The following is a 27,409-nucleotide window of genomic DNA, read 5'->3' on the forward strand; positions in this document are numbered from 1 at the left end:
AACACTGCTGCAAAGTGCTCAATAGTCGAGGTAGAAATAATTAAGACTTTTTATATTTCTTTCTGTCTCTGACTTCTCTATTATTCCATCTCGTAATATCCAAAATATCTATGCAGCAAGAGAAAAAAGAAGTCAATACATTGTTTTAACCAGAATCAGGTGCCAAAGTATAGAAAGTTACTCCACCCACTGTGAATCCAGATGCTAAATTCCAAGAGTGATGGGGGAAACCCTCAAATGTTCATCTTATTTGACAGGCTCATTCCGTTTTAGGTCGTTTTGTGCTTTTCTGCTGTGCCAGCCATCAGCGTAAAAAGCAAAGCCCCCACCGTGAAAACAAGCCCACGAAAGACGTTTTGCTCCGAGCTTCAGAGAACTGCAGTGAAGTGTCACAGCCCGGAGATGGTGGGTGGGTTTAGGCTGCAGCAGGGTGGGGGGAGGTCCTTGCAATCAGTAGGACAGACCTGGATCTCCACCCCTCGCTGCAATTATAAAGGCACTGACATCTGAGGAAGGAGTTGAAGGGCTGACTTCTTTCCTCTGGAGCACTGGGTGAGGAATGTTGCAGAGCTGTTAAACTAGCAGGCAATGAATTGTTTGTTGGGAAGAGGGCTTATCTCTTTCTTCTGTCTCCTAGTGAGAAAAATGTGGCTGAAGTTTCTTTTGGCTGCTCTTCTCCTGCATGTAACAGCTGCAAAGGAACCTGAGCCGTAAGAACTACCATATTATTGCTAAGGCTTTAAAGACAGTGTTAATTCGTGCCACTACTTTTATTTTAAGTATTAAATACTGCCATGGCTCATATTTTCTATCTGGAGAGCTAAGTTAAACTGGAACGTGGACAAGGGCAAGAGATGGGTGCTAGCAGAGCGGCAGGGGGAACGCGCAGCTGGGATCCTTGGGAGCTGCAGGGCAGGAGCGAGGGGCACTGGTAGAGTGTCCTCTGTTTAATCTAAACTAATCAGGGGGTACTGAATAATAATACTTGGTATTTGTTTCATGCTGTTGAGGCTGTTTCTCCTTTCTCTGTGATGTGACCACTTTGATGTTTGGATCTCACAGGCAATATGTCCTGATGGTGCCTGCTGTCCTCCAAACCAGCTCTCCAGGTCAGGTTTGCCTGCAGTTCCTTAACCTCAATGAGACAATATCTGTCAGAGTCGTCCTAGAATATGCTGCTGTTAACACCACTATTTTTGAGAAGACCATGACGGCGAGCAATGGTCTACAGTGCTTCAACTTCACGGTAAATTACTTTTAATTTATGTCCCAATGGAAAAGAAATGTAAGGAGGGACCAGAAAATTAGTGCAGGTAGCACAGGAGAAGAACAAGCAATGTTCTTCTTCAACATCAATCATCTTCTTCTTTCCTTCAACAAATAAGGCTTGTTGAAGGAAAAAGGAAGCAGAGCAGAGATATATAGTAACAGACAAAGAGGCATTTTTAATAGACGTAAGAAACAAGCAAGGCCTAAGAAAGGTGATGAAGGTGAGATGAGTTCAGGCCACAGGGACAGCTGTTCAACAGGTTCCAGAGCAAATGACTTCCAGGCTGACAGCCTCCCATATTTTCTGTTTCCCCACAGGTTCCTCCTGTCAGTTCTGCCCCGTTGGCTTTCGTTTCCTTCTCTGCCAAGGGCACCACGCTCAGACGAGAAGAGCGGCGGTCGGTGATCATCTGGAACACGGAGAGCATTGTCTTCGTGCAGACAGACAAACCCATCTACAAACCAGGACAGAATGGTGAATATCTACTTAGTTTATCATGTCTCTTAGGAAGCAATTTCTTCAGATGGAATTTCTCCACTGGGCGTTTTTCAGACTGAGCTACAGTCTAGATAGTTTCTTTGGAGTTTCTGTCAAAACCATTACAAGTATTTGCTGTGGAGCTCAGAGTCACCTTCAGGATGGCAGGAGACTGTCACCTCATGGTGTCTATTATTTTATTTGTCTCTTTCCCCCCAGCTGAAAGAAGAGGGGAGCTTTTACTGCTGCTGTTTCATTAGATTAGATCATTACTTATGTGCCTGGCGTGCAACAATGCTCCCCTGGTCTTCTGTCTGTGATACTCGTTGCCATCAAAGACAGTTCAAAGACCAAGAGTCAAGTCCGTTATTTTAAAATCAATTATAAGTTTTTAAAGACAAAATCATGCTATTTATTTTCTGGATTCTGACGGTTTTGGACTTTATATTTTCATGTCAGTTTTTTTCCTGCGCTTATGCTATTCCCCTATCTGTGCTTCTCCTCTGGTCATTGAACAGAGCTCCGTGTGTTCAAAGAACCGTTTATCCAGATCTCTTCTTTAATTCACTTCTAGCACACAGCTAGAACCATTTATCCAGATCTCTTCCTTAATTCACTTCTAGCACACAGCTAGAGCACTGTAGCAAACACTGTGAGAATAGTTCTTTCCAGAGGTCAGCCAAATAACACAGCAGTTAGATCGGATCACCTCTACTTGAATTAGGGATGAGTTCTATCTACATACACCCCTAGCGTGACGGAAAGCTTACCGGTCAGAATTAGGTGCCACCAAGGTGTCCCGCAAGCATGGCTTGATTATTTGTCGGATTGTTTGGTTTCAACGTGAGGAAGCAGCAGACTAAATTGAATGATGCAAAGGTAATGCTTTGTGAGGACGTTTTTGAAATACCTTGTGATGTTTTTCCTTGTGCAGTAATTCATCGCTCTCCTTGCAGTTTTTCTCTTGTAAAGAAAAAAAGCAAGTAAGGCAAAAACACGTACGAGATGAGAACAAACTGAACCGACAGCGTTACACTGCATTAGGAAAAACTGGCACTTCACCTAGTTCCATTAATATTTTTAACTTTCATGTACTGAAAGCAACAAACCCTGCGTTAGAGATCAGGAGATGAAGAGGAACAAATCTGCCTCCATCGCGCCGACAGCCGCCGAAAGAGTTTGGGTGTCGCCTGAGAGCGCCTGAGCCGCTCAGCGGTTCTGCTTCACCCCGCCGTCCCCTCCCGCTGGGGTTAAGCAAACTTCCATGAAAGAGCGTGAGAACTGGGTGCTGGGGACCAGTGCCCTCGGCGAAGGCTGTGTAGGATTCTCTCCCCTTCAGGTGCATTTGATTGCCCGCACCCTGTGCAGGTGGCATGGTCAGAAGAAGCGGTGACACCGGGAGTGCTAAGGAACACAGAGCATCGTGGTCAGCCAGACAGACCACGGTTAATGCTAACACCCTGTTCCTTGTCTTTCCAGTGATGTTCCGTGTTGTTTCCTTGGATTTCAACTTTAAACCTGTTCAGGAGTTGGTGAGTGACCAGTAATATTCCCCTGTATTTAAAATTGCTGGGAGGCTACCTCTTCTCAAATTCCAAATAAACAGTTGCTGTGGATAAAATGAGATCTTGCAGAGACTAACTGCCAGAGAATTAACATGATTTCCTAACCACATACGTTAGAGTCACAGCGAAGAGTGCCAGTGTGCAGCAGGTTGTACTCCTGGCACAACACCTCCTGCAGTTCCTGGGAAAGAGGCTCGAAGAAATCTCTGCTTTGTTGCTGCAGACGTTATTTGATTTCTGACCAGAGCGCCCACTGCTCAGTCTCCCTCTATCACTGTTCAGCAATCTTTGCAAAAATTGGCAAGTCATCTGCCTGGTACTTTGCTCATTTTAGAAATGGGGACATGAAAATGCAAATTGTTACCACAATTGTTTATCTCCTCAGAGGCACTCTTCTCCTTACCAGCAAGCTGTCTTCATGCTCGTAGTACGTAAGCCAAGAGGTGAAAGGGTCTTCCCTGGCCTTCTCTCACCTGGCTGTAGTGCAGTAGACAGCGTGGTGGTACCAGAAGAGCTGGTGCTAATAAGCAGAGTGAGGACATACGAAGTCTGAATTACTGTTTACATGCACCTCTATAACTTATTCAGCTGCTCTGGGATTGCACTAAATCCAGTATCATCAGAAACGGCTCCAATGTTCTCATTTCATCTCTTCTTCTTGAAATAGAACTGCTGTTAAACTGATTAAAATAAGAGATGAGGATCTCTTATTACTGGTATCATACTGATTATTGGTTAAACGTTTCTCACAATCCTGGGGAAAATGAATTTGTGTTTGTTGAGCCACCTAATATCTTCTCCCACTGTTTTTTTCCCTCTTTCAGTATCCTTTGATTGCAGTTCAGGTAAGAGATTTTTTTTTTTTTTCTCTTTGTACTGTTTTACATATATAAAAATAAAATCTAGGGCACACACCCTTACATCAGTTTGTATGTGTCCACACACAGCCACATCCTGCTCCTGAATACACTGGTAGAAATTCACAGAAACTTCATAAAATCCCAGGATGCTGATCAAGCTTTACTCACATGGAAATGGTATTTATATTCATCTCAGTAGCCAAAAGTCGTACTGCCCTGGTGCCTGCCTTTGCCCTCCACCTCCTCCAGTTTGCTCAGCTTATTTGGGGATATAACTTCTCATACCTCAAGTGCTGCTGAGAACTGTGAACAAATACAGGCTGTGGATACAATTACCAGCAATGTTAGCACTTCCATGGCACTCTGGGGTGGTTTTTAAACCAGCAATCGCAGTTTGTGTCTAGACAGCGTTCTTGGGGGTTTTCCTGTTACCCCGTGAAGGCAGGTGACTTAATTTTGTTTGCAGTGAAACATGTCTATTTGGAGCTCTACATGCATTGTTCTGCAGTCAGTGCTTTAAACAGCTCAAGGAGATGATGTGAGTGAGTTTTCTTTAGTCTAGCTAGCACAAAATGCATTCAGAATGCCCCAGAAATGCTTCTCTCCTTCTTCCAGCAGCTGAAAAACACTGAGGCTGCTACAATCAAGATTTGTGTGGGATAAACTCTGCTAAAGGGAAAGCATGAAGAAGAAGGGATTTTCTTTCTCCCTCCCCTTGACACAACACTAGAGCATCATATGCTAAAGAGCAGAGACGAGCAGTGTTGTGCAACCTCCCCTGGTGACTGAGACTGGCCCCTAGGCTGGCAGAGGATGCCTAAATCTGAGACCAGCAGCTGGGAATCTAGCAACATTAATAATCGGAGTACTAAGGCATAACTTACCCCAATGCACGTGCATTAAGCAGCTTCCTCAATGAGTTGATGCAACTTGCCCTATTTTCCTGTTTGTTTCTGGTTTTGTGTCCTAGTAGCAAAAGATTTCGGAGGCAAACAAACTGTAAGTCCATGTTCTTTTTTTTTTTTTTTTTCCTTCAGGATCCACGGGGCAACAGGATCTTTCAGTGGCAAAACGTGACTTCAGAGATGAACATCACCCAGATTGAATTCCCGCTATCTGAGGAGCCTATCCTGGGGAATTACAAAATTGTTGTAGCAAAGAAGTCAGGAGATAAAACAAATCACTCGTTCCTTGTGGAGGAATACGGTAAATGCCACCCGTTGTTTTTATTCGGTGTAGAAAACATTATTAGAGATGAGTCCCTATCAGTCACCCTTTTCATTGCTAAAACTTCAAACAGCTTCCTGGCAAATTCAATTTTGATTAGTTGTCATTAAGAACTGGAGAGGAAAAAAAAAAAAGAACAGCAAAAAGCCAAAGAAGAGAAATGAACCATTTTGCACAGATTCAGCCAAGAAAAGAATCTGCATAACAAATCAATGAGTTGATTGCAGATTTCACAGCCACATCCATAAATTTTCTTGGCCAAAGCTCTGCAAGGCATCTAGATGTCACAGGGCTCACCTCAGAAGTCCCGATTTCTCTTCAAAGCTGTGTCGAAATACTTCAGTGAGCCTCCGCGGGTCAGGCTGCTTTCGGCACCCCGCTTCTGACATCCCATCCCATCTGCGGCCAACGCTTGTAATATATCCTGATTTTCTCCTTCATCTCAGGAGGACCTGCTGTTTGATAATGTGCCAGTATTGTTTTTTTTTCTCTTGATTCTTTGTCCTAGTGTTGCCCAAATTTGATGTCACAGTCACCGCACCAGAAAGCCTTACAGTCCTGGATTCAGAGTTCACGGTGAAAGTCTGTGGAGTGTAAGTGCCAGCTGCAGAGTGGTCAGGAAATATGCTGAAAAGCAAAAACTTCTTAAGGACTGAGGAAAGAGACAGGGCTTAGAGAAGACACCAAAATAAATAGGGCCTCGGAAGAGGTTGGTCAGGGTTGACTTGGTGGTCCGAGCTTTCGTTTACTTTGTGCGCTCATCAAATTTTATTGTGTAAGTATTCTCTTCCAAACGGTGTTTGATGGGTTGGATAACTCTTTTGAGAGGTCTCCTGATAAAGTGGGATGTGTCCACTCCCAGTAATCCACTTCAGAGAGAGATCTTCATACATCAGAGCACTTTTAAAAATTTTAGCAGGGGTCTTAGGGTTCCACCTACCTCTAACTCCACCTCCTTAGTCCTTCAGAAGGACCTTGCTTACTCTAATACCAGGATATCCTAGTTGAGAATCCAGGGTTGAAATCCTGATCCCCTTGCAGATATGAGGAGTTTTGCTTTGATTTCAGTGAGTTTAGAACTCCAGTCTAAGCTGGAGAGTGGAGACAACAGTCATAATTTTGTCAGCAGCCGATAGAGGTATTTATTTTTACGTTTAAGGTGTGGTTTCGGTTTATGGGCTTAGAGGTGAAATAGAACTCATTAATATTTCAGTTTCTGAGTTGTATTATCTTTTTGGAACAGCAGGAGAATCAGAAAAAAGCCTGTGAAACTATTCCATTCTCTGTCTTCCCAGCTCACTGCTCGTCCCGGATCTGTTCCTGTGTATGTTATCTTAACTCAATTTTTCAAGCATCGGTTCATGGACCTGTTTCCTCTTCCCCTAGGTACACTTATGGCCAGCCTGTTGAAGGGAGAGTCCAGCTCAGCGTGTGCAGGGATTTTGATTCCTATGGGAGGTGCAAGAAAAGCCCAGTTTGTCAATCATTCACCAAAGATGTATGATGCGTAATTATTATTCCTCTTTGTGCTTGTCTTCTCTCTTGTGTTCTGGCTTCTCTCCCTTTGCTCATCACATGTTTCTTTCTCTCCTTGATGCTTCACTTCATTCTCCTCATCTGTTTGGTTATATCACCAGCTAGGAACTCAGGGCACCTCATTTCTCTTCCTGGTTTCCTACAGGTTTGAAGAAGGACTGACACGTTCCTTCTTCATGACTCAGTTTCCCATCTGAAAAGTGTAGACAGTGATGTCTCCATCAGACCTGTATAAATGATGTTAAAAGTAGTGGGAAAAGACTTCACTCCCTAAAGAAGGGTCCCATGTACTGCCAGCATCCTTTGGCAGCTGTGATCCTTAGTAAGAGGGTTTGTTTTCTTCCCTTTCCAGCTGGAGACAGAGGGCTGTCTCTCCCAGGTTTTCAGCTCCAACATCTTTGAGCTCGATCGCGTTGGTTACGTGAGGAATCTTGACGTGAAAGCCGTTGTCACGGAGAAAGGAACAGGTAATCCCTTCTAGACGGTCAGAAACAGCAGCAGTGGTGTGGTCAAAAAAGAGAGTGGGAGATATTCAGCCTCTGCCTGCTGAGTACAAGTATGTCTTCGTGACGAAGAAGATGCATTTTTATCAGCACAGTGGCCATCTGCAGGCGAACGCTGACTCCGATAAAGCTGTGTGCAAGACAAAGTACATCTTCTCTTAACCCTGGACGTGTCTTGCAGGCCTGCAGCTTACAGCTGCTCAGTCTGTTTCCATAACTCGGGTGATGAGCAGCGTACGGTTTGAGAACATGGATCGCCACTACAGAAGAGGAATTCCTTACTTTGGGCAGGTGAGCAAGGGCACAGAGAGCTGGTGTCGAGGACAACCGACAGGCAATCACGTGAGAACAGTGATGGGAACATTCAGGGGACTGTTTGGGGCAGGAGGTGTTCTCCCAAAGCTTCTTTCTTTATAGATAGTGCCCTGCTGGTAATTCTGGATACTGAAGAGTATTAATTTACTCGGAGTTTGACCCTGCCAGAAATACTTTGAATCAAAACCATCCATTAACTAGCATTTTTCTAACTTGCATTTTAAGCTTTAATGATATAAATCACTGCCTCTCCCTTCAGAACTGACCATCATATGCCAGCCAGAGGTGAATAAAAACACCGGGGGATGAGGGAAGAAAGAGTGAAAGGAATTTTTAAGAAAAAAAAAAATCAAGAAAATTACAACAGTTTCCATCTCAAAAAACTTTTTAATGATTTTATGTTTCATGACAAAAAACAAATAACTCTGTCAGTGGTTTAAAGGGATAAATCTCTCTCTTTACTTCAGTTCAGCTTTTTTTAAGGAGAAAGGGATAAGGGGACATCTTACCAGTAGCACTGAAAGGAGGGGAGATTGTCTTTCAAGGATTTTTTTCCTCTCTGGAAGATGTCTATATAACTTTCTCAGTTGGTCCTCCCTCACACTCTGTTCTTCAGATTGCTGTCCATGTTATCACCCCTTTACTGGAGGATGGGGGTCCAACAGGCTCTCTGGGCTGATGAGCCACAGTGAATTCCTCAAACACATTGCTGAAAGACATGTGGCAGGAGGCTGGGATGTCACATCTCAGAGACCAAGCTGCTGACGCTGGCTTCAGGCAGCTTCTTTGCTTTTGTGCAAAAAAAACCCCAACCCTTGAGGGTCATATGAGGGGAACTATTGTCTGGCAGCCACTGATACTCGTACCTTCTCAAAGTGCAGCAGATCCCAGTCCTTGTCCTGGTGCCATCGCATGCCACGCGCGGTCCTTCCCTGCACCATGAAATAGCTTTTGCTGGCACAGGTTGTATGCCTTCACTTCCGCTGCCTTCAGTCCCACTGAAGTCAACGTCCACCTGAACGCTTTTAGTTCTCTGCTGTTATTTTTGTTTCAGAGGTCACTTGTCTCCATGCCATTTCTGGACAGCATTAAAGAAATTCTTTGTCCTGGGTTTCCTGCAGCAGAGCCTTGAGTCAGGTTCCAGGTTAAAAAAAAAAGAAAAAAAAGTAAAGTTCACACGCCTTGCATGCACCTCTTGCTCCAACGGTCATTTTTGGTCTGGGGTCGTCTTTGTTTCTATGGGATTCGTTCCCTGTCTCCCAGAGGGCTGTGAGCTCTTTCTTATCTGGATGAGCTGCAGCTTCCGCTGACATCGTGGCCCCCTTATCTTCCAGCTTGCACTGGTCTCAGGGCCTCCCTCCGTGTAACCAGGCACCAATTCCAAATAAGCTCAACTTTCCCGGGTGAAACTTCACAGCTTGCAGCCCAAGGCTTCAGCAAATTTGCCCATTAATGCTAAACGAGGCTGTTAATGCGAGCAATTCTTAGCAGTGCTAAGCAAGACTGTTCAGACAAAAGAATACAGTTATAAGAATTCAGTTAACCTAATTTAATCTGCAACAACAGTGAGGATAGTCTCTTTGGCGTGTATTTAATATATTATTGCTTCTATCGTCTTTTTCTGAAAAAAAAATCAAAATGGATGTTCAGTTCTAGCAAGCAAGAATTTACCTAATGGTGTCTGTTGTTTTTTATTTGTTTAACACATAAACAGCAGAGACAGTGGGGATGGAATTGGAGAAGTGTTCAAAACAAAGATCTGGAGCAAAGGCCTTCGGACACTGAGAGCATCAGCAGCAGACTTCCCAGACTAAGCAAGGACAAATGGAGCAAAGGGAGAATATCTTCAACCTGGAAATGTGTAGTCAGAAGGGACTGGCCAGGAAAGAGATGAGACATAAGAGGTTTTTGCTTCACAAAAGGATGTTGTCAATAATGTAGCAGAAGCTGAGGAAGCTCCTGCTCCAAACCTTGTAAGACAGCTGAGATAGCTGCCAGAAAGCAAAGGGAGACGTTTCAGTTCTCGAGTGTAGCTTTGAAGGGAGAAGATCAAGCAGTTCTGCTGTGTGGAGAGCAAAGGAGTGGAAAACATGAGCATCTACGTACAGAAAGATAACGTGCTGAACACGTCTTACATTCTCTTCTACAGATCAAGCTGGTGGACAAAGACAACTCTCCTATTTCCAATGAGGTTGTCCAGCTGTTTGTCAATAACAGGAACACGGACAACTTCACCACTGATGATAATGGCATTGCAGAGTTTAGCATTGACACCTCCGGAATGTTTGATCCTGAGATCAGTCTGAAAGTGAGTACAAAACAGGGGTGAAGAGAGAGAGAGAGAGAGATGGGATGAGGTTTGAATTCTGGTAATAAAAATGTGCTTCCTCTGGCTTATTTCGTGTTCTAGAGCTCTCGAAAATCACTGTAAAAGAAATGAGGAAGCCGCCTGAGTTGTTGCAATGCAGTGGCTTGCTGCAAGGCTGCACGACCGTTGGGCTGCTTTTTCCTTACTCTTGCATCCTTTTAGATGCAACTCTGGAATATGAGAGTTGTGTGAACTCATCATTCTGATGTCAGAATGCGATAACGATTTCCCTAGTGACGTATGTTTGTTTTCCTTTTCTTCCCCTCTCCCTCTCCTTGTCAGGCAACTTATAAAACCAGTGACCAGTGCCACTCTGAAGGTTGGCTAGAGCCTTCCTACCCCGATGCCTATTTCTCCATCCAGCGCTTCTACTCCTGGACTAGCAGTTTTGTGAGGATTGAGCCTTCGTGGAAAGACCTGAGCTGTGGGCAGAAGAGGATGATCACTGTGCACTATGTCTTGAACACAGAAGGCTACAAGAGCATCAGCACCATGAACTTCTACTATGTGGTGAGCGTGGGTTGGTTGTATGGTTTGCTGAAAGGGCTTGACTAGGCAGCTATCTGGAAGTCCATCAAACAGCAATTATGGCAGTGAGTGCTCTTCCAGCTTTGAATTACCAGCCAGCACAAAGACCAGCAACCCAAGGACAGAAACAGCACCGAGGTGGTTTGGCAAAGCAACCCCCGTTTCTGGCCATGTTACTCTGTTTCATAGTAAGGAGCCACTTTCATAATGTCTCAGGCTATTTTTGTTGCTTTCCTCCAAGAAACTCTCTATGGCATTTTCTGCCTTCTCCTTCCCTTCTTTTTCCTTCTGCTTCCAGACCAGTGGCAAGGGCTCCAGCAGCAACAGCAGCAGTGGCAGAATCCAGCATGCCCTGAGGCTGATCTTAAAGCGTTTGAAGCCATCTCAAAGTACATGCCTTGATTGACTTGTCCATGTTCTACAGTGAACTTGATTGCCACTTTCTCCTTCCAACATCTACCAACCCATAAATGTATTGTTCTTCTCTGCACAGGGCATGGCAAAAGGCAAGATTGTCCTTACAGGGGAAATTGAAGTCAACATCCAAACTGGTAAATTAAGTTGTCAATCCATGTTTCTGCATTACAGGAAAAAAAAAAAAAAAAAAAAAGAGGGATGGTTGAATTGAGGACAGGTGTCCTGTAAAGATCTTACAGGATATCCCAAAGGATCATGTAGGGAATGCAGAGTGTCTGACCTAGGGGGCTATCTGAATCTGGCCACGGGTTCAAATCCACAATAAATGTGAGAGCATCTGAATCTAAAAGCAGGCATGTCACCTCCTGGAGAATCCAGGATTTTTCAGTTTATTGTCTAGGTGCAGAGTGCTCCACTGATGGGTACAGCTGTGTGCCACTTGAGGATGGCTGCTACTGCAGCAGATCTTTGCCCTTCTCTCCTTACTGGTCTCTTTCCCTCTTCTAACAGACCGAAACGGCACGTTCGCCATCCCGCTTGTGGTCAATGAGAAGATGGCTCCAGTCCTTCGGCTGCTGGTCTATACCTTACACCCTGCCAGGGAGCTGGTGGCAGACAGCGTCCGATTTCCAGTTGAGAAATGTTTCAAAAACAAGGTGAGGGGCACCAAGATACAGCAAGTCTTACCTGCTGTCATATAAACACCAACTCTTTGCGCACCCGTTCACAACAGATTTCCAGTTTGGTTTCTCGTTTCCGTCCACTTCTCCCAGCATTGGTCTCTTCATTTGTCCTTATTCACTTTTTCCTTGTACCTCTCCTCTACCACCACTTCCTGACGTTATCATCAAAAGGTAAATCCTCTTTTAACGTTAGAACTCACTTTTCAGAAAGCCCACACCACCCCCAGGTGGTTCCTGCCTCTCTTGAACTATATTAGTGTCTTATTTAGTTTAGACTGTTGGTTCTTTAGCATATTAAACACACTTTAGTCCTATCCCACTTCAATATTTAATTTATTTTTTTTACACTTTTTTGTTGAAAAATGGAATTTAGGTTTACCACAACTAAATATGTATAGAAAAGAAAGTAAAAATAACAAGCCGGGGTTTAAGTTTTCCTTCCGTGTTTTTTCCACTGTAACATTTTGGTTTGTGGTTTAGAAAGGGGATTTCACCTTTAAGATTTTTATTATCTTCAGTTCTTCTGATTTGTCTAATTTTCAGCTAAAAAACATGAAACATTTAGGAGAAGACAGAACGAGTGAGGTCGAGTAAAATGTTTCCATTTACCTGATGTGGTCTTTCCCTCCTACTTTTGACTTGCTTGCCTAAGACAAGTGTGAAATAGATTTTGCTCTGAACAGATTGAAAGCAGAATCTGTTCTATGTTTCCTAAGGTGAGCCGTGGACCTGGTAAAAAATATGTTTTGCTCACTGTAGTGCTTATTACATGCAATCTGTGTCATAATAAGATTTGATTTGATAATAGCAGCAACAGAATCACACTTTATTTGAAGTCACTTGAGGTAGGCTCCATTTCAGCTGTCCCAGGAGTCTGAATGTGCTTGTTGCCTGAGCCCCGTTACAGTCAACAGAGGCAGTGGAGACCAGACATCCTTCTCCAGGAAGACTACCTGTGCCTTAACAGAAGAGCTTTCTGCTCTCCTTCTTGCCCTCTGCCCATGCCCACCTCCAGAGCAGTAGGGATTAGCCGTACCAACACCTCGCTGATGTTGGTATTTCCGACAATTCCAGGTCCGGGTGCAGTTCTCCGAAGAGCAGATGCGCTCAGCTTCCAATGTCGGTTTGGTCATTGAAGCTGCCGCCAACTCCTTCTGTGCCGTGAGGGCCGTGGACCAGAGCGTGCTGCTCCTGAGGGCCGAGGCAGAGCTCTCCGCGGACACCGTAAGCCTCCCAAAGACGCGCGTTGTCTCCTTCCGCTGCCGCACTGCTTCCTCCTCCGTTACGGCGTCTCTGCGCTTGAGGCTCTCAGACTGTGTTAGATGGCTGATACTTTGCAAGTGCTGGCCATAAACCATCTGTAATAGGCAATCCACAGCTTTTGTTTCGTGGCGTTTGGAAGTCCTCTCTCGTCTGGGGTTGGGTTTGGCAGCACAACCCTCTGGTGTATCAGCTGCTCCTCCCAGTTCTGGCTCATCAGCAAACTTGCTGAGGGTACACCCTGCGCCATCATCTGGATCATTAATGAAGACCTGGAACAGGATTGGACCCAGTATTGACCCCTGGGCTACACCGCTAGTCAGGTGGCCTCCCACTAGGCTGTATGCCAGTGATCACCACCGTCTGGGTCCAGTTGTTCAACCAGTTTTCGATCCAGGAAACAGAGTGCTGTTTCAAACAGGCCAACATCTCAGCTCTGGCAGTTTGCGGCGCATGATGGTGTAATCAGAACTGATCTTTCCACACACAGCTTTTGTGTTTCCTTCTCCCTCACAGATATACAGCCTGCATCCCCTGCAAGACTTCCAAGGCTACGTCTTCAATGGGCTCAATCTAGAAGATGACCCCCAAGAACCCTGTGTCTCATCTGACAACATCTTTCACAAAGGCTTGTATTACACACCTGTAATGTCTGGATTAGGCCCAGATGTATATCAGTTCCTCAGGGTAAATGTCTTAAATCTATTGAAGTGAGTTTCCCCTTATGTAGCTTTAGATATTTCTGCAAATGACACTGTTAGTAAAACTCATACATGACAAACTCTCCTCATGGACATCTATTCTCAGTTGGCTCTGGTGCCTGCTGTGATTTTCCAGCAAGCACAAAGCTCCCACAAGTCCCATCATCCCATAGATGTCTCCCGGCATCTCTCTGGTGGAAAGGCAGTAATGGGAAAGAGGGAGGAATGGAATAAACCCGAGCTACAGTGTGGCTGTGACTAACACTAAAATGTGTTTTTTACAGGACATGGGCATGAAATTTTTTACCAACTCAAAGGTTCGGCAACCAGTTGTGTGTAGTAGTGAGACTGTAAGACCTCCACGGTATTTCTTGAATGCAGGATTCATGGCTTCTGCACACCATATCAAATCGTCAGGTAACGTAGGGGACAGCAAAGAGGTTTTATTTTTCTCCTTAAATGAAGTGGTATTCATGTGGCACGGACAGTGCCCGTGAATCACATCGGTATTGGATATTGGTCTGGCACAGAATGAGATGGCTTAGGATAATGGTCGATGCCCAAAAAAACCCTTTTAGTTCTACGCTTCTGATTCACATCCGGTTTCATGCTGGGAAGCGTTGGCGATTTTTAGAGCGTCGCACAAAAGTGGCACTGTTGGCACTGACTCCCTTCTGACCACAGCTGGTTTGAAAAGACAGCGCGACTGTGGGCAGCAAACAGGTCTCAGAGCCACGTGGCCTGAGTTCCAGCCCTGGGTCTCGTGCTTCTGGCTGGAGACTACAGCACTTCAAGCAATGTTTTCTTCCTCTGTGATGCCAGATTGTACCTGACTCAGAGATACATTAGTGACATCAATTAATATTTTGTGGCATTATTGATAGTCTCAGTTACAAAGAACTGAGTAAACACTAATCGTCCTTCGTACTGGCCCATGCTTATTAAAACCTCTCCTTTCTGGGAGTCTTCCTTATCTGAACCAGGTTTGACTAAATTCCTATTATCTCCTACCAGCTGAAGTTGCTCGAGAGGAGCGTGGGAAGAGACTCATCCTTGAGACTATTCGGGAATTCTTCCCTGAAACTTGGATTTGGGATTTAGTCCTAATTAAGTGAGTGCTGCTTCTCCCTTCTCTTTGCCTTGCTTTTAAGAGTTACTGAATGTGTCCTCTGATGTCCTGCAAGGTGGTGATACCTTGCCACCTCTCCTTGCTTTTTGGTCTGGAAGACTTAGCTTTCTCAATCATCTCCTGACCTCCTACCCTCTTCTTTTCCATGATAAAATTACTCTGTCCCCAAAGGCATCTATTCCCGCAATGTCTGTACCATAAGTCGTATTCCCTTCCTAAGAAGAGGGACACTTCTATTTAAAGTATAGCTCTGCAAAACAAGAATTCTGAGGGTTTTTTTTCCAAACTCAGGGAAACGTTGGGCAGAAGAACTTTCAAGTGGGCTTTTCTCAGAGCACTTGGGCGATAAGTTCTGGGGGCTTTCTGCAGACAGAATGCGGGCAGCGGTGATTTTCGAAACCCGTTGCCTCTACTGAGAAGCAAGGTGTATGAAACTTACCCTTTCTAAACTCATCCTCTGTCCGTTCCTATCAGCTCTACTGGAAAAGCCAGCGTCACGTACACCATACCTGACACCATCACCGAATGGAAGGCCAGTGCCTTCTGTGTGGAAGAGTTGGCTGGATTTGGTTTGTCTGTGCCTGCCACCCTAAAAGCCTTCCAGCCTTTCTTTGTGGACTTGACCTTGCCGTACTCTATCATCCGAGGAGAAGATTTCCTGCTTAGAGCCAATGTCTTCAACTACCTTGACTACTGCATGAAGGTGTGTACTTCTGCCCACACTTAATTCATCTCCAAAGAAGCTGCAGCCTTTGTTTAAAAACAAAAAAAAAGTAACAAAATGATTGGCATAGATGGCTGGATCTGTCCCTGCTCTGGGTTCATGTACTGCTCATTCTACCTGATGACAGATTATCCTGACTGGATTTGTCCTCCTAAACCTCTACAAAGCAGAGGGAGATCTGTGTAGGCTGACTAGGACGGGTGTATAAGCAGCTGTCTCTGGAGCTGCACAGAGGAAGGAAACAGGCGCTTTGTAGAGCATCGTTCACCATCCACAGTCACGCGAGACATCGATGGGTTTAGTGGGGTCTTTTCTTTAGGGATATATGTAAAAGGGTGAAGCATTGAAGGGCTTGTGCTTGCCAAACAGAAGAAAGTGAGAAGAGCAAGAAGCAGAGAGCAGATAGATCCTTCTTCTCTGGATCAAAAGTTCCCAAAAGTACCAAAAGAGGGAGCACAAAAGTCCAGTACTTGCCCTGCAGAGTACCCGTCCAGATAGAGGGTCTGTTGCTCCCCGACACTGGGGGACTGTACTCTCAATATTCCGTTCTTTCCAGGCAAAGCGCCTCCAGGCCACAGGTGCACAGCACCTCTGCGTGGAGGCAGCTTGCACACGGTTTCAAGGATACTTGAAGAAAGAAAAACAGGGATCTTCCCTTTAGCTTCTTGTTTCTTATGCTGTCTCCAGGAATCCTGAAAAAAAGAGGCAGGTGTCGAGTCTAGATGTCTTCTGCTTGATTTGAGTGCTGAAAATAATCTCTCCAGTCTCACGAGGAGATCACCACCAAAGGAGGAAAAATCAAGACACAATTTAGGAATGTTTTTTTTTCTAAACTCTGTTAACAGTTTGACCTAACAAACCAAAAAGGCCTAGGGTTTTAAACAGCCCAGAAAAAAAAAATATTTCCCTTATTGAGTCTTTCAGCTCTTAACTTTGTGTTTCAAATATTCCTACAACAACAGAAGAGCAAACACTAATCAGTGGTTTCCTTTGCAGGTTAGTTCAAAGCCTGCTGATCAGGAATCAGGTGTATGCACAGGATATTTAACATCTCAATGGAGAGTGTCATGAGAAACGAAAGGGTATAGTGCTCTTAAGGTGACATCTGATGGATGATTGGTCTAACACCATCATCCCAGGCCTTAAGTCTGCTCTACACTGTTAACACTGGACATAAACAGAGACTATTTCACTCCTCTCTAGCAATCAAGCACCATTTGGCTATGGTACAAAATCTTCATCTCATCTCACTCTTCTTTATGTTCTCAGATTAATGTTTTGCTGTCAGATTCCCTTGGCTACCAGGCCAAACTCATCTCCCCAGAGGATGATGGATGTGTATGTGCCAAAAAAAGAAAGACATTTGTCTGGAATATTTTCCCCAAAGAAATTGGTAAGTGTCTTTGAATCTACCTGGTTTTCTGTCCTGAGATTTATACTGATCAATTCATACCCGACCTGAAAAACCTAATCTTCTTCCAACCTAGACAACTTGGTCTACCACTGGTCTTTCCTGTTGTCTGGGCTAAATATCTTCTTCACAACTGCGGTGTGATTATCATTCCCATTTTCAGACATCAGTTCTCTTCCCATACGTCTCACCTAGAGTGCCTGACTGTTTATTCTGTTGCACTACTTAATATCTGTAGATTTTAATTATCAAATGAAATTTCTTATTTTAGCCATCATTCTGTGTGATAGATGCATTCTTCTATTTTCTTCTACTTTTCTGCTACTATTTAAGGTAACGTGGCATTCAGTATTACTGCAGAGACAAAGGACGATGGAGCTTGTGGAGACAAAGCACCTAGGAACATCAGTTCTGACTACAGGGACACCCAGATCAGAACACTGTTGGTTGAGGTACTGCTGACTGCTCTTCCTGTTTGCCCTCTACTCCCTTCCACGAGGAGAGAAAAATGCAGCAAAAGCACCAAAAGCAAGTAAAAGTTTTTCAGTCCCTAAAGAACTCCTGGTTTGGCTCCACCTTCATCTGGCTGGGACAGGGTCTGGCTGTTCAATCTAAGACCAAATCCACTCCCATCAGATGTCCTCTTCCATGAGGATCAGTGGGTGTTGGTCAGTGCCCGTGTCCCTCTTGCAGAGGAGAAACTGGAAATGAGGGAATCCATCTGATGGAGACTCCCTTTTAGTAGCAGCCACGTCAAGTATGAGCCTGTAAACTGCTGCTTCAATCCAGCTGTCTTATGATGTGGGAGCGTGGGGCGGGGGGAATGGATCCTCTGTCCCAGCGTTTCTTCTCCATGCTTTGTTCTCACCCACTGCGCGTGTCTCTTCTTCCCATCGCCACGCAGCCTGAAGGCATCAGAAGGGAAAAGACCCAGAACTCCCTGATGTGTACAAAAGGTAGGAGTCTTACATCCCGCTGTCCTCAGAGGAATGGAGAGGCAGGCTGGAGCTTGAACTCTTTCCTGCAGTGCTCGTGGATGCCGTTCCTCCTCCCTTTTCCCCAGAGGTGTCCCAGTGGCAGCTAGCGTGAGCGCTCCCAGTTCATTCCCTGCCACGAGCTTCCCGTGCGACGTGGTGCGCGTGGCTTAGGCAGTGTCTGTGCCGCGGTCAGAAGCGCTCAGATGCTGAGGGAAGGGCTCTGGAGCTGTCAGAGGGAGATGACCTTTCTGGGCAAAATCTGTTCTGCGCTTCACGCGCTCAGGTTTGGCTGCTCCCCTCTATCCCAGGGATAACTGTAGCTTGCAGCTTTCCCCTTCTAGTGGGAGTGGGAGAGGGAATGCAGCGTTCCCTTCCACACCGTCTTGGTGCTGATGGCAAACAGTTTCCAAAGTTTCCTGGAAGCTCTGCCCAAAAGAGGCCCAGAAGCAGCCCCAACCCTCACCAGCCTCACTGAAGAACTCCCCAGGGTTCACAGACACCACAGCCTGGCAGCACCAGCCTTACCCTGTTCGACCCGTTTCTGTTGAGCAATGACAGTCATGCACCACTTGGTCTGGTGTTCACAGTTTTGGGTTTGCTGTGCCCCCTTCTCTCTCGGTGTCCTTGGAGATGTCTGTGAGTCTCTGTCTGTCGCTGTCTCTTGAGGCCAGTTTTGCCCTGTGCAGCTCCTACCGGGAGCGTTTCACTGCTGCAGCCAGTGTTCCTGTACAAATTACCACAACACACTTAATATTTTTTTCTCCACAGATGATGTGGTTGTTCAAGACGTTGCTCTAGATCTACCTGCAAACGTGGTGGAAGGATCAGCCAGAGCTTCCTTTTCTGTTGTTGGTAAATAGAAAATTAAGACTGATTCTCATCTTGTCCAGCAATGCTCTTCTCTACACCAGACATGAAGTTTCTAAATATTGGTTGCATCCTTCTTCACTTTCCTGTTTGAATTTATTGCATTTGAATGTTTTGCTCCAAAGCAGCACAGTTCTGAGCTGTGACCTCCGCTGGACTCATGCCGGTAAGACTTTTTCCACTCACCCACCTGCAAATCAGAGATGCTGGTGGAATCTTTTCAGTCTTTTCCTGGAAAGAACCTGGCCTTGGTTACATGACTACTAGTCATAAAATCTTTGCTTTATCATGTTGGTGATTTCAGCTCATTCCAGAAATCAAAGTGGTCTATCATATATGCAAAGAACCAGTGTCCCTTTTCAGCACGAGCTGTTAATTCTGCAGCCCAGTTCATCTCTGGGCTGTTCCCCTTCCCTCCTCCAGAAACAGAAGTTTCCTAGAAGTAGTTCTTTTCATTTCTAATCAGAAGTATCTGCTTGAAGTGGCACTAAAATAGGTGGTGTTTCTGGTGTGGGCAATTTAAACGAAGGAAGGAGAGGCAGGGAAGGGATTTCTTGGTCAACTGCAAAGCAGAACAGAGAAATCGCTCAGCACTGAGAAGTTCACGCTGTTGGAAATCTCTGTGGTACCAGACAGGCTTGGGACCCTAGCTAGGCTTTCCCTGACTATGCCTACTGAAAGGAAATGACTGTTAATTTCGGTGGCCATGAGTTGTGCTAATCCCACGGCATCTCCTCTTCCCCAGGGGACATCATGGGCACCGCCATGCAGAACGTGCACCAGCTGCTCCAGATGCCATTCGGCTGCGGGGAGCAGAACATGGTCCTGTTTGCGCCCAACATCTACGTCCTGGACTACCTGAACAAGACAGGGCAGCTGAGCGAGGAGGTCAAAGCCAAGGCCATCGGATACTTAGTGAGCGGTGAGAGCTTTTTCTTTCCTTGTCCTATTTGTCTGAGACTCAACTGTCATGTTTCCTTTGAGGTTCTGTCTTTCCATCCCTTTCTCCTCTTCCATCCAGGCACAGCATGTATCCTAATCCTGTTGGCTTAGTTGGAGCACAGAGCTGATACAGCTCTGCCTGTTCTCTGACTCCTTGTTTCTGCAGGACAACATGTTCCATGCTTCCATCTAAGCTCTCCCAGGGCTTCCTCACTGCTTGGTAGACATGTAGTGCCTTTCCAAGCTATGCCATTGCAGTTTCAGATAAATCTGATAGGAAACAGAATAGAGCTTGGTTTTTAAATTAGTGAACACTTCCTCTTCCATGTTTTTGCAGGCTACCAGAAACAGCTGTCATACAAACATCCCGATGGATCCTACAGCATCTTTGGCACTAGAGATAAAGAAGGCAACACCTGGTGAGTGACTGGGAGGAGAAATGGCTCGGAGATGAATTTGCATTGAAGTCACATGATGCAGGTAAAAGGCATCTTTACTCCCCAGATCAGACGTACAGAGCTGGCTCGGACCGGGACTCTGGCTCTCCACCCCCTGCCAGGCAGGGTGTGTAGAGAGGAGGTGATCCCTAAAGGCCCAGCTGACTTTTTGATTCACACTTCTGCTGTCTCCCACGAAACCCAATGCACTGCAGCACTCTAGCCAGGATGAGTCCCAGAGTGTGCTGGACACCCTTCCTGTGTCCCATGTAGCTACTGCTCCTTCTGGAGGAGCACACAAAGACAAAGCAAGCCACCAACATGTTGGCTGTAACTCTTCATCCTTATGCCTAACGTGAACAGAAGGGTTGACTTTTTCTGCTCCTACTTCCAATGCTCATCTCACAGCTCCATCTTTCCCTTGCAGGCTCACGGCCTTTGTGTACAAATCATTTGCACAAGCTAGTCGCTTCATCTATATCGATGACAACGTCCAGGCGCAAACCCTCATGTGGCTGGCAAGCAAACAGAAGCCAGATGGCTGCTTCCGAAGTGTTGGGACACTCTTCAACAATGCCTTGAAGGTAGCAGAGAATTACTTCTCGGTCAAATTTACATGCTTATCATTAAGAACACCCTATCCCATACTGACAAAAACTATACTTTATTCCAAGTGTCCATCCTCTGCCAGGGGCTAACTCTCCACACCTTACGGTGAGTATTTTCAGCTCAGTCAGCTTCCCCGCACTGCGTTTTACATCTTATGAGCACCTGAGATAGGGTTACAGGACTGGAAGCTTGAGGGAATGATGTTTTCTGAGGTGGTAGCAGCAGGCTTCTCTTGATCTAAGAGCCATCCTTGCTATATTTATGCTCTCTTTCCTTGTGGACTACCTCCAGAGCCGACTACGCTCTCCCAGCTGGGGTATAGCAACTCATGTTTAAAGGCTTCTCATTCATGCTGTTCCCTGAAAATTCCTCTCTCTGTGTCCTATGCAGGGAGGAGTAGATGACGAGCTGTCGCTTTCTGCCTACATCACCATTGCCATGCTAGAAGCTGGGCACTCTGGCTCGGTAAGGAAGCCTTACGCTGCTGGTATTCAGCTGGAATTGGTCCTCGGTTGTTGACTTGGCTCCAGTGTCTGTTACAAATTGTCTAGATAGTGAGGAGAGAGAAAAAGGGGAAGAGAGAGCTCCCAGGGAACATGACCTTGCTCTGTATCTGCACTAGTTGCTGTGATGGAGAAGTTTCCCGTAGAATCACAGAATGTTTTGGGTTGGAAGGGACCTTTAAAGGTCATCTAGTCCAGCCTCCCTGCAATAGGCAGGGACATATTCAACTAGATCAGGTTGCTCAGAGCCCCATCCAGCCTGACCTTGAACATTTCCAGGGATGAGGCATCTACCACCTCTCTGGGCAACCTGTTCCAGTGTTTCATCACCCTCATTGTAAAAAAATTCTTCCTTATATCTAGTCTAAATCTACCCTCTTTTGCTTGAAAACCATTAGCCCATGTTCTATCTCAACAGACCTTGCTAAAAAGTTTATCCTCATCTTTCTGATAAGCCCCCTTTAAGTACTGAAAGGCTGCAATAAGGTCTCCCCGGAGCCTTCTCTTCTCTATACTTCTTAAACCACCAGTGTTCAAGTAGAAACTGTACAGATCTCAGTGGGATTAGATCTTCTCTTTGTGAGGCCCAGGACATTTAGTGACACCTCTTAGCTTCTGATAAAAAAACTTGACAGGTAGTAACCCACACACGGTGGCTTAGCCTCAAACGTGGCCCAGTCAAGAAAGTAACTTATTGCAGGTAAATCTATGAAGTCTATGAATGGAAAGAAAAACTATGTTGGAAAAACAAGGGTCCATCAGAGTGAAAAGCCAATCTGGTACAAGCAGAGCTGGTACAAAGGAGCTGGTACAAAGGAGCCCGCAGTGGAGATGTTAGACTTCAATATGTGAATATCTCTGCCTCCAATTTGTCATATCCTGTCTGAGGACCTTCCTGATTAGTGCGTTAGTGAGGACACAGTCAAACCATGAACATTTTTTACTTGGTGTAAGCCTGGTACAACTCCACAGAATTGCACTAATATTACACCGGCGTCACGGAGGACAGAGCCTACTAGGCTGGATTTGTTCAAGACAACAGGCTCTTGACCACCGAAGTGCAGAGTGAATTATTATCTTGGAGGTAAGCAGAAGGAATTAGTTGGGAAAGAAACAGAACAGTCTTCTGTTTATACACTGATGTCTTCAAGAACACACCAAAATCTACTTGACTTGTCTGATGTTTGCTCTGAAATCCCTCCTTAAAAAATTCTACATCCTCTCTCCTGAAGCCCCTATACAACCTAAAGTCCCATTCTTATTGCTGTGATAGTGTTAGGGTAAAGAACAGGTTTAAAGAAAATAAATGTTTGTCCAGGTGAAGAGCACTGTCCTGAATTAGACCCGTATGTTTTATTTTTTTAAGTACCCTGTAGTCCGAAATGCCTTTTTTTGTCTGGAGACTGCATCTGAGAAGAGTATCAGCGACGTTCACACTCAGGCACTCATGGCCTATGCTTTCTGCTTCGCTGGCAAGGCAGAAAAATGTGAATTGTTCCTTAGGGAGTTACAGAAATCGGCAAAGGAAGTTGGTGAGTTGCAGTCATTTGGGGAATCTGGGAAGCGGGAAGAGGGAACAGACCTTTCTGATGGTATGTGGTCTCACCTTGCCCATATTGATAGTATAGGCAGATGAAAATGATCTGTGGAGGTAATTTGCAGCACGTCTATTGCTCTGTAGCGAGTACGTGTGAGAGAGGCCAGGACACGGTGTGTCTCTGAGGCAGCGTAGAGCAGTGACGCTCATAATCCACGCTGGTTGCTCCTCATCCTCTCTTTGTTTATTCAGACGGCTCGCAGCACTGGGAGCAGGAGGAGAGGTCTCCATCAGAAGAATCTCCCTCCTTCCTCGACCATGCCCCGTCAGCCGAGGTTGAGATCACCAGTTACGTGCTGTTGGCATTGTGCTACAAACCCAACCGGAATCGCGAGGATCTCACAAAGGCCTCAGGGATCGTGCAGTGGATCATCAGGCAGCAGAATCCCTATGGAGGTTTCTCTTCCACCCAGGTGCCACAACTCCCTTCTGCTCTCCAGTCAGTCCTAGGAATTGGGACACTGGTTCGGGGTGCTGGTGGGGCTTTAACTACCCAGTCTTATTCCTCTCTTGTATTTGCTGTCTCAAACACACAGAGACCAAGCCTTTCTCTTAGAGAGACCAAAATACTTTTTTCCCCCCCTCTTCTTCTTAACTGTGGAAAGGTTAAAGCCATACAAGAGTAATTTGACTAGCAACAAATACAGATATTTGTGTCGTGGATGAGCCTAGAAAACACCAAGTCCCAGCTGTTCTATGGCCAAAAAGTGGTCTGTAGTTCCCTAGAAGATACGTACTCCTCCACCATGAGAAACTCCGGAAGTGTGCTCTAATGCTCAGATTTCATGTTCTGAGACCTTCTTATGAGTAGAGATATTTCCTCCACCCTAAAACATACGTGCCAGAATGAAATGGCTCCTTATATATGGGAACCCTGGAATTAGACACAAATTCAGGATTTCTTTAGCCAGGATGAAGCAACTGTGCCTCATCTTGGAACTGTGACTTTGACTGCCTCTGCACTGGTGAACCTAATTGTCTTTTGCTATTTTCTTTTCCTTCAGGACACAGTCATTGCTCTTCAAGCCCTCGCCGCTTACGGTGAGGCCACCTACAATTCTGTTACGCAAAACGTAGTCAAGATCACTTCCAGAAAGCCTCTCGAGAAGGTATTTATTGTCAACAATGAGAACAGGCTCCTGCTGCAACAGACTCCTCTGCCTGAGGTCCCTGGGAAATACAGCCTAAAGGTGAACGGCAGCGGATGCGTGCTTGTGCAAGTAAGTGTCTGCCCTCCTCTTCATCGTGTCTCACGTTCTACATACAATGGAGTCATGGTTTTGATGGTTCTCCATCTAACTTCTCTTTATTTTTCCTGATTATTTAATTTCCCTAAACTGTTTAAACACTCTTTTCCCCATCCCACATTCTGACACCTGTGGAGTCACAGCATGGAAAAGAAAGAATCCTTTCTGATCAGCACCTGGTTTCTCTCTGGGAGGCCACTCCGGGTACTAGCACCTTTCTGGTTAAAGAGCGGGAGTCTGATGTGTCCATCACTGATGTAAGCAGGAATCTTCCACACAAAACCAAGAGCCAGGAAACTTCACTAAGTCTGACACTTTTTTTATTTTTCTGAACGCAAAGAAAAACCCTTGGCATGCTCAAACAAAAGGTTTTTTTCCTCTTCCAGACAGCACTGAGATACAATATTCACCTTCCAGAGGGGGCCTTCGGATTTACGCTCTCAGTCCAGACATCAAATGCTTCCTGCCCACGGGATCGACCAGCAAAATTTGATATTGTCCTCAGAAGCAGGTAAGGTGCCATCGACAAACCAGCTGCACAGCTGACAAGGTGTGTGGAGAAGAGCTGTGTGTGTTCAGTTCTGCTTGTAATGTCAAGGACCATCAGCTAATCAACGTGTTGATGGTATTGGCCCGTAAGACGTGATACCCCAAAAGACCTTGCGATATACCCAGTAACTGATGGTGTTGGCACGTACTTGGCCCCTCAGCAAACCAGTGTCTCCCATTCGAGCCAGTCAGCAAGCACACGGATTCACTGTATGAGGCCAGGAGCAGATGGCTGAGGTTTGCTCCCCCAGGCATGGACCAGACTGATGGGATCCTCTGTTGTTCCAGTTACACAGGGAAGCGCAGCAGCTCCAACATGGTCATCATTGACGTGAAGATGCTCTCTGGCTTCGTTCCTGTTAAGTCTTCCCTGGATAAGGTAAACTGTAGGAGCAAGATTAAATGAGTCGCCCCAGGGACAGAGGAGAAGACTGGTCATGGTGAAAAGGGAGGCCTGGTTAAGAACTGTTTGCCCGCGAACTCTGTGAGGTGTTCGGATGGCAGTGCCATCTTCATTACTGGGTGGTGGGAATGCCCCCCGGGGAGCTACGAGCAGACAGCCCTTCCCACATTAAGCACTAGGAGGGCTTCCAGCTAGAGCCTGACCAGCTGGCAGCTGCAGCTGGGAGCTGGCACTGCCCGGGTAGGGAAAGGATGAGGAATATGCCAGACTGGTTCTGAAGCCTACGTGGCACTGGGGGCAGGCAGTGTTCCCCAAATGCCTCTCGTGCGCTTGGGAAGTGCTCACACCTCCCCACAAAGTCAAGTGGTGGTTCTTGCTCGCTCCCTTCCACCTATTCAGCAGCATCTGGGCTCTAAAAATCCGCTGCCAGCCCTTGATACCTGTCCAGGAACAGAGTGAGTCCCACAGCCAGGGGGTGGTAGGGCCTGAGGTAGCACTTGCTTTTCAGTGGTTTGTAAATACGTCGGGTTATCTCCATCTTGTTTTAAAGCTCATGGATGGCCATGCAGTGATGCAGGTAGAAAACAAGAAAAACCACGTTCTCCTTTATCTGGAAAATGTAAGTGACAATCACTGTCTGTTTGATTTGCCAAAAGGGCGAAAACGTGTAACAGATGCACCTACAGAGCAGACGCGCTCTATGAAGTGCATTTACCATTTTCCGTTCATCATTTTCCCTTGCGCCTCAGTTTCCCCCTGTAATCACTAAGCTGCTTACTCCTCACACTGCATGTAACATCCCAACCTCCCAAACAGCTTCAAACGGATGCCTGCCCTACTGGCAACCAGAAGTAAGTTAGTCCAAAAAAAACACATAGAAATTAATCCAAAATCTGTCTCCTTTCAGTCAATAGCAGATTAACACCAGAAAAGAGGTTCCTTTGTGTGATTGTCCGCTTGGTAGGCTTCTAATAAACCTCAGTCCTTCCAACAGGACATGAAACACTGCTATGATCTCCTCCGGAAAGATATCCTTTCCTTCTCTGACACTAGTTCATTTCCGAATCCAACCTGTAATCTCATCCCTGGATCAGAATTTTACGTAGTAAAAGTACGTTTGCCTGGGGCGCTGCAGAACTAACAGCAGAAGCCAATACCCCAGTGATGATACACATTGATTCCCAGTTTATTGGTGGCACATAATATTCATGTCCGAAATAGGAGGGGCTGGAATGCCAGGCTTTATCATCCCGACCACTGGGAGATCCTGGAGAATTAAGGTGTCCTTTGGGATGCTTTTTCCCTCTCTGGCGTAATAACTGCTGAATCAGGTGGTACAAGCAGGATAGGAAACCTGCAGCTCTTCACTTCAGTTTCACTTTGGACTTTCCAAATATATTTCTGATCCCAGTTTGGCAGGCAGATAACGCATGTCCCACATCCGTATGCGTGGCGTCAGTGGGATTTGGAACACACAGTCGATCAGCTTCCCGCCTGATCTGCTCCAGATGGTGTCACGCGAATAAAAAGACTTACATGATCCCTGTCCCTCCATTCCCAGATCTCGCAGAAGAAAAGGAAAGAAATCACCTTCTCAGTTGAGCAGGACTTTGTAGTGACCCATCCCAAGCCAGCTCCTGTGCAGATCTATGATTACTATGAAACAGGTAGGTCTTTGGTTTGAACCAGTATGAAGTTTGGGGGAGGGACAGGGGCAGCAGAGACGCTGTATGCATTATGGGAGACCCAGAACCAGCCTTCCTGGGACCAACGCTCCTCTGAACTCCACCAGCATCTGGGAGTGACTCATTTCACTTCAGTGAGCCTGGTCTCATGCCCAAGGTTGGCATACAGACATACAAAAATGTGTGTTTCAGAAGAAAGGAGATTTCAAGGATCTCCAGCTTAAGCATGCGTGGAGAATATCCGCCTCCAGGGAGGGGCACAGGAAGTGGTCTCCAGGCTAACGGGAACATCTCTTTCCTTCTTTTCCAGAGGAGTATGCTGTCGCTCAGTATACATCACCTTGCAAAGAGCCTGTGGCAGAAATGGACTAATGATAAGAAAAGGTAAGTGAAAGCCAGAGAAAAAAGAAAGCGGAGGGATGGGCAGGATGAGCCGAGCAATAACCATTCTCACAGAAACGGAGCCTGCAGTCTCCACCAGGCTGCTCAGGGAGCAGCCAGGGACAGTGCCAGATCCTCCTGTCCCACCACACGCGCTCAGTGGACTCTTAAGTGGAGGGCACTTTGGTGTCCGTGGGAAGAGCTCAGCCTCTAGGATGAAAGCCAATGATGGAGAGAC

At 45.9% G+C, this 27,409-nt stretch overlaps 2 protein-coding genes across 2 annotated transcripts in view; one reads left to right on the forward strand and one right to left on the reverse strand.

Annotated features, from left to right (window-relative positions):
* The window catches only part of LOC104374622 (alpha-2-macroglobulin-like), a 416,004-nt gene that overhangs the window by 303,271 nt on the left and 85,324 nt on the right, over positions 1–27,409 (reverse strand).
* On the forward strand, positions 589–27,162 carry LOC104376981 (ovostatin). Its single transcript, XM_086610668.1, has 35 exons — positions 589–710; positions 1,063–1,246; positions 1,588–1,744; positions 3,227–3,279; positions 4,137–4,157; positions 5,210–5,378; positions 5,908–5,992; positions 6,786–6,897; positions 7,288–7,402; positions 7,620–7,729; positions 9,903–10,061; positions 10,404–10,631; positions 11,143–11,200; positions 11,577–11,722; positions 12,824–12,973; positions 13,526–13,696; positions 13,995–14,127; positions 14,725–14,821; positions 15,314–15,542; positions 16,833–16,956; positions 17,308–17,426; positions 17,879–17,930; positions 18,720–18,803; positions 19,564–19,740; positions 20,098–20,179; positions 20,625–20,781; positions 21,197–21,271; positions 22,676–22,841; positions 23,099–23,319; positions 23,911–24,126; positions 24,540–24,664; positions 24,991–25,081; positions 25,656–25,724; positions 26,667–26,772; positions 27,101–27,162. Exons 1-35 carry the CDS (start codon positions 589–591, stop codon positions 27,160–27,162), a joined length of 4,425 nt encoding a protein of 1,474 aa, XP_086466794.1.

Source organism: Tauraco erythrolophus, chromosome 4 (genome assembly GCF_009769465.1).
Source record: "Tauraco erythrolophus isolate bTauEry1 chromosome 4, bTauEry1.pri, whole genome shotgun sequence".
Taxonomy (NCBI): Eukaryota; Metazoa; Chordata; class Aves; order Musophagiformes; family Musophagidae; genus Tauraco; species Tauraco erythrolophus.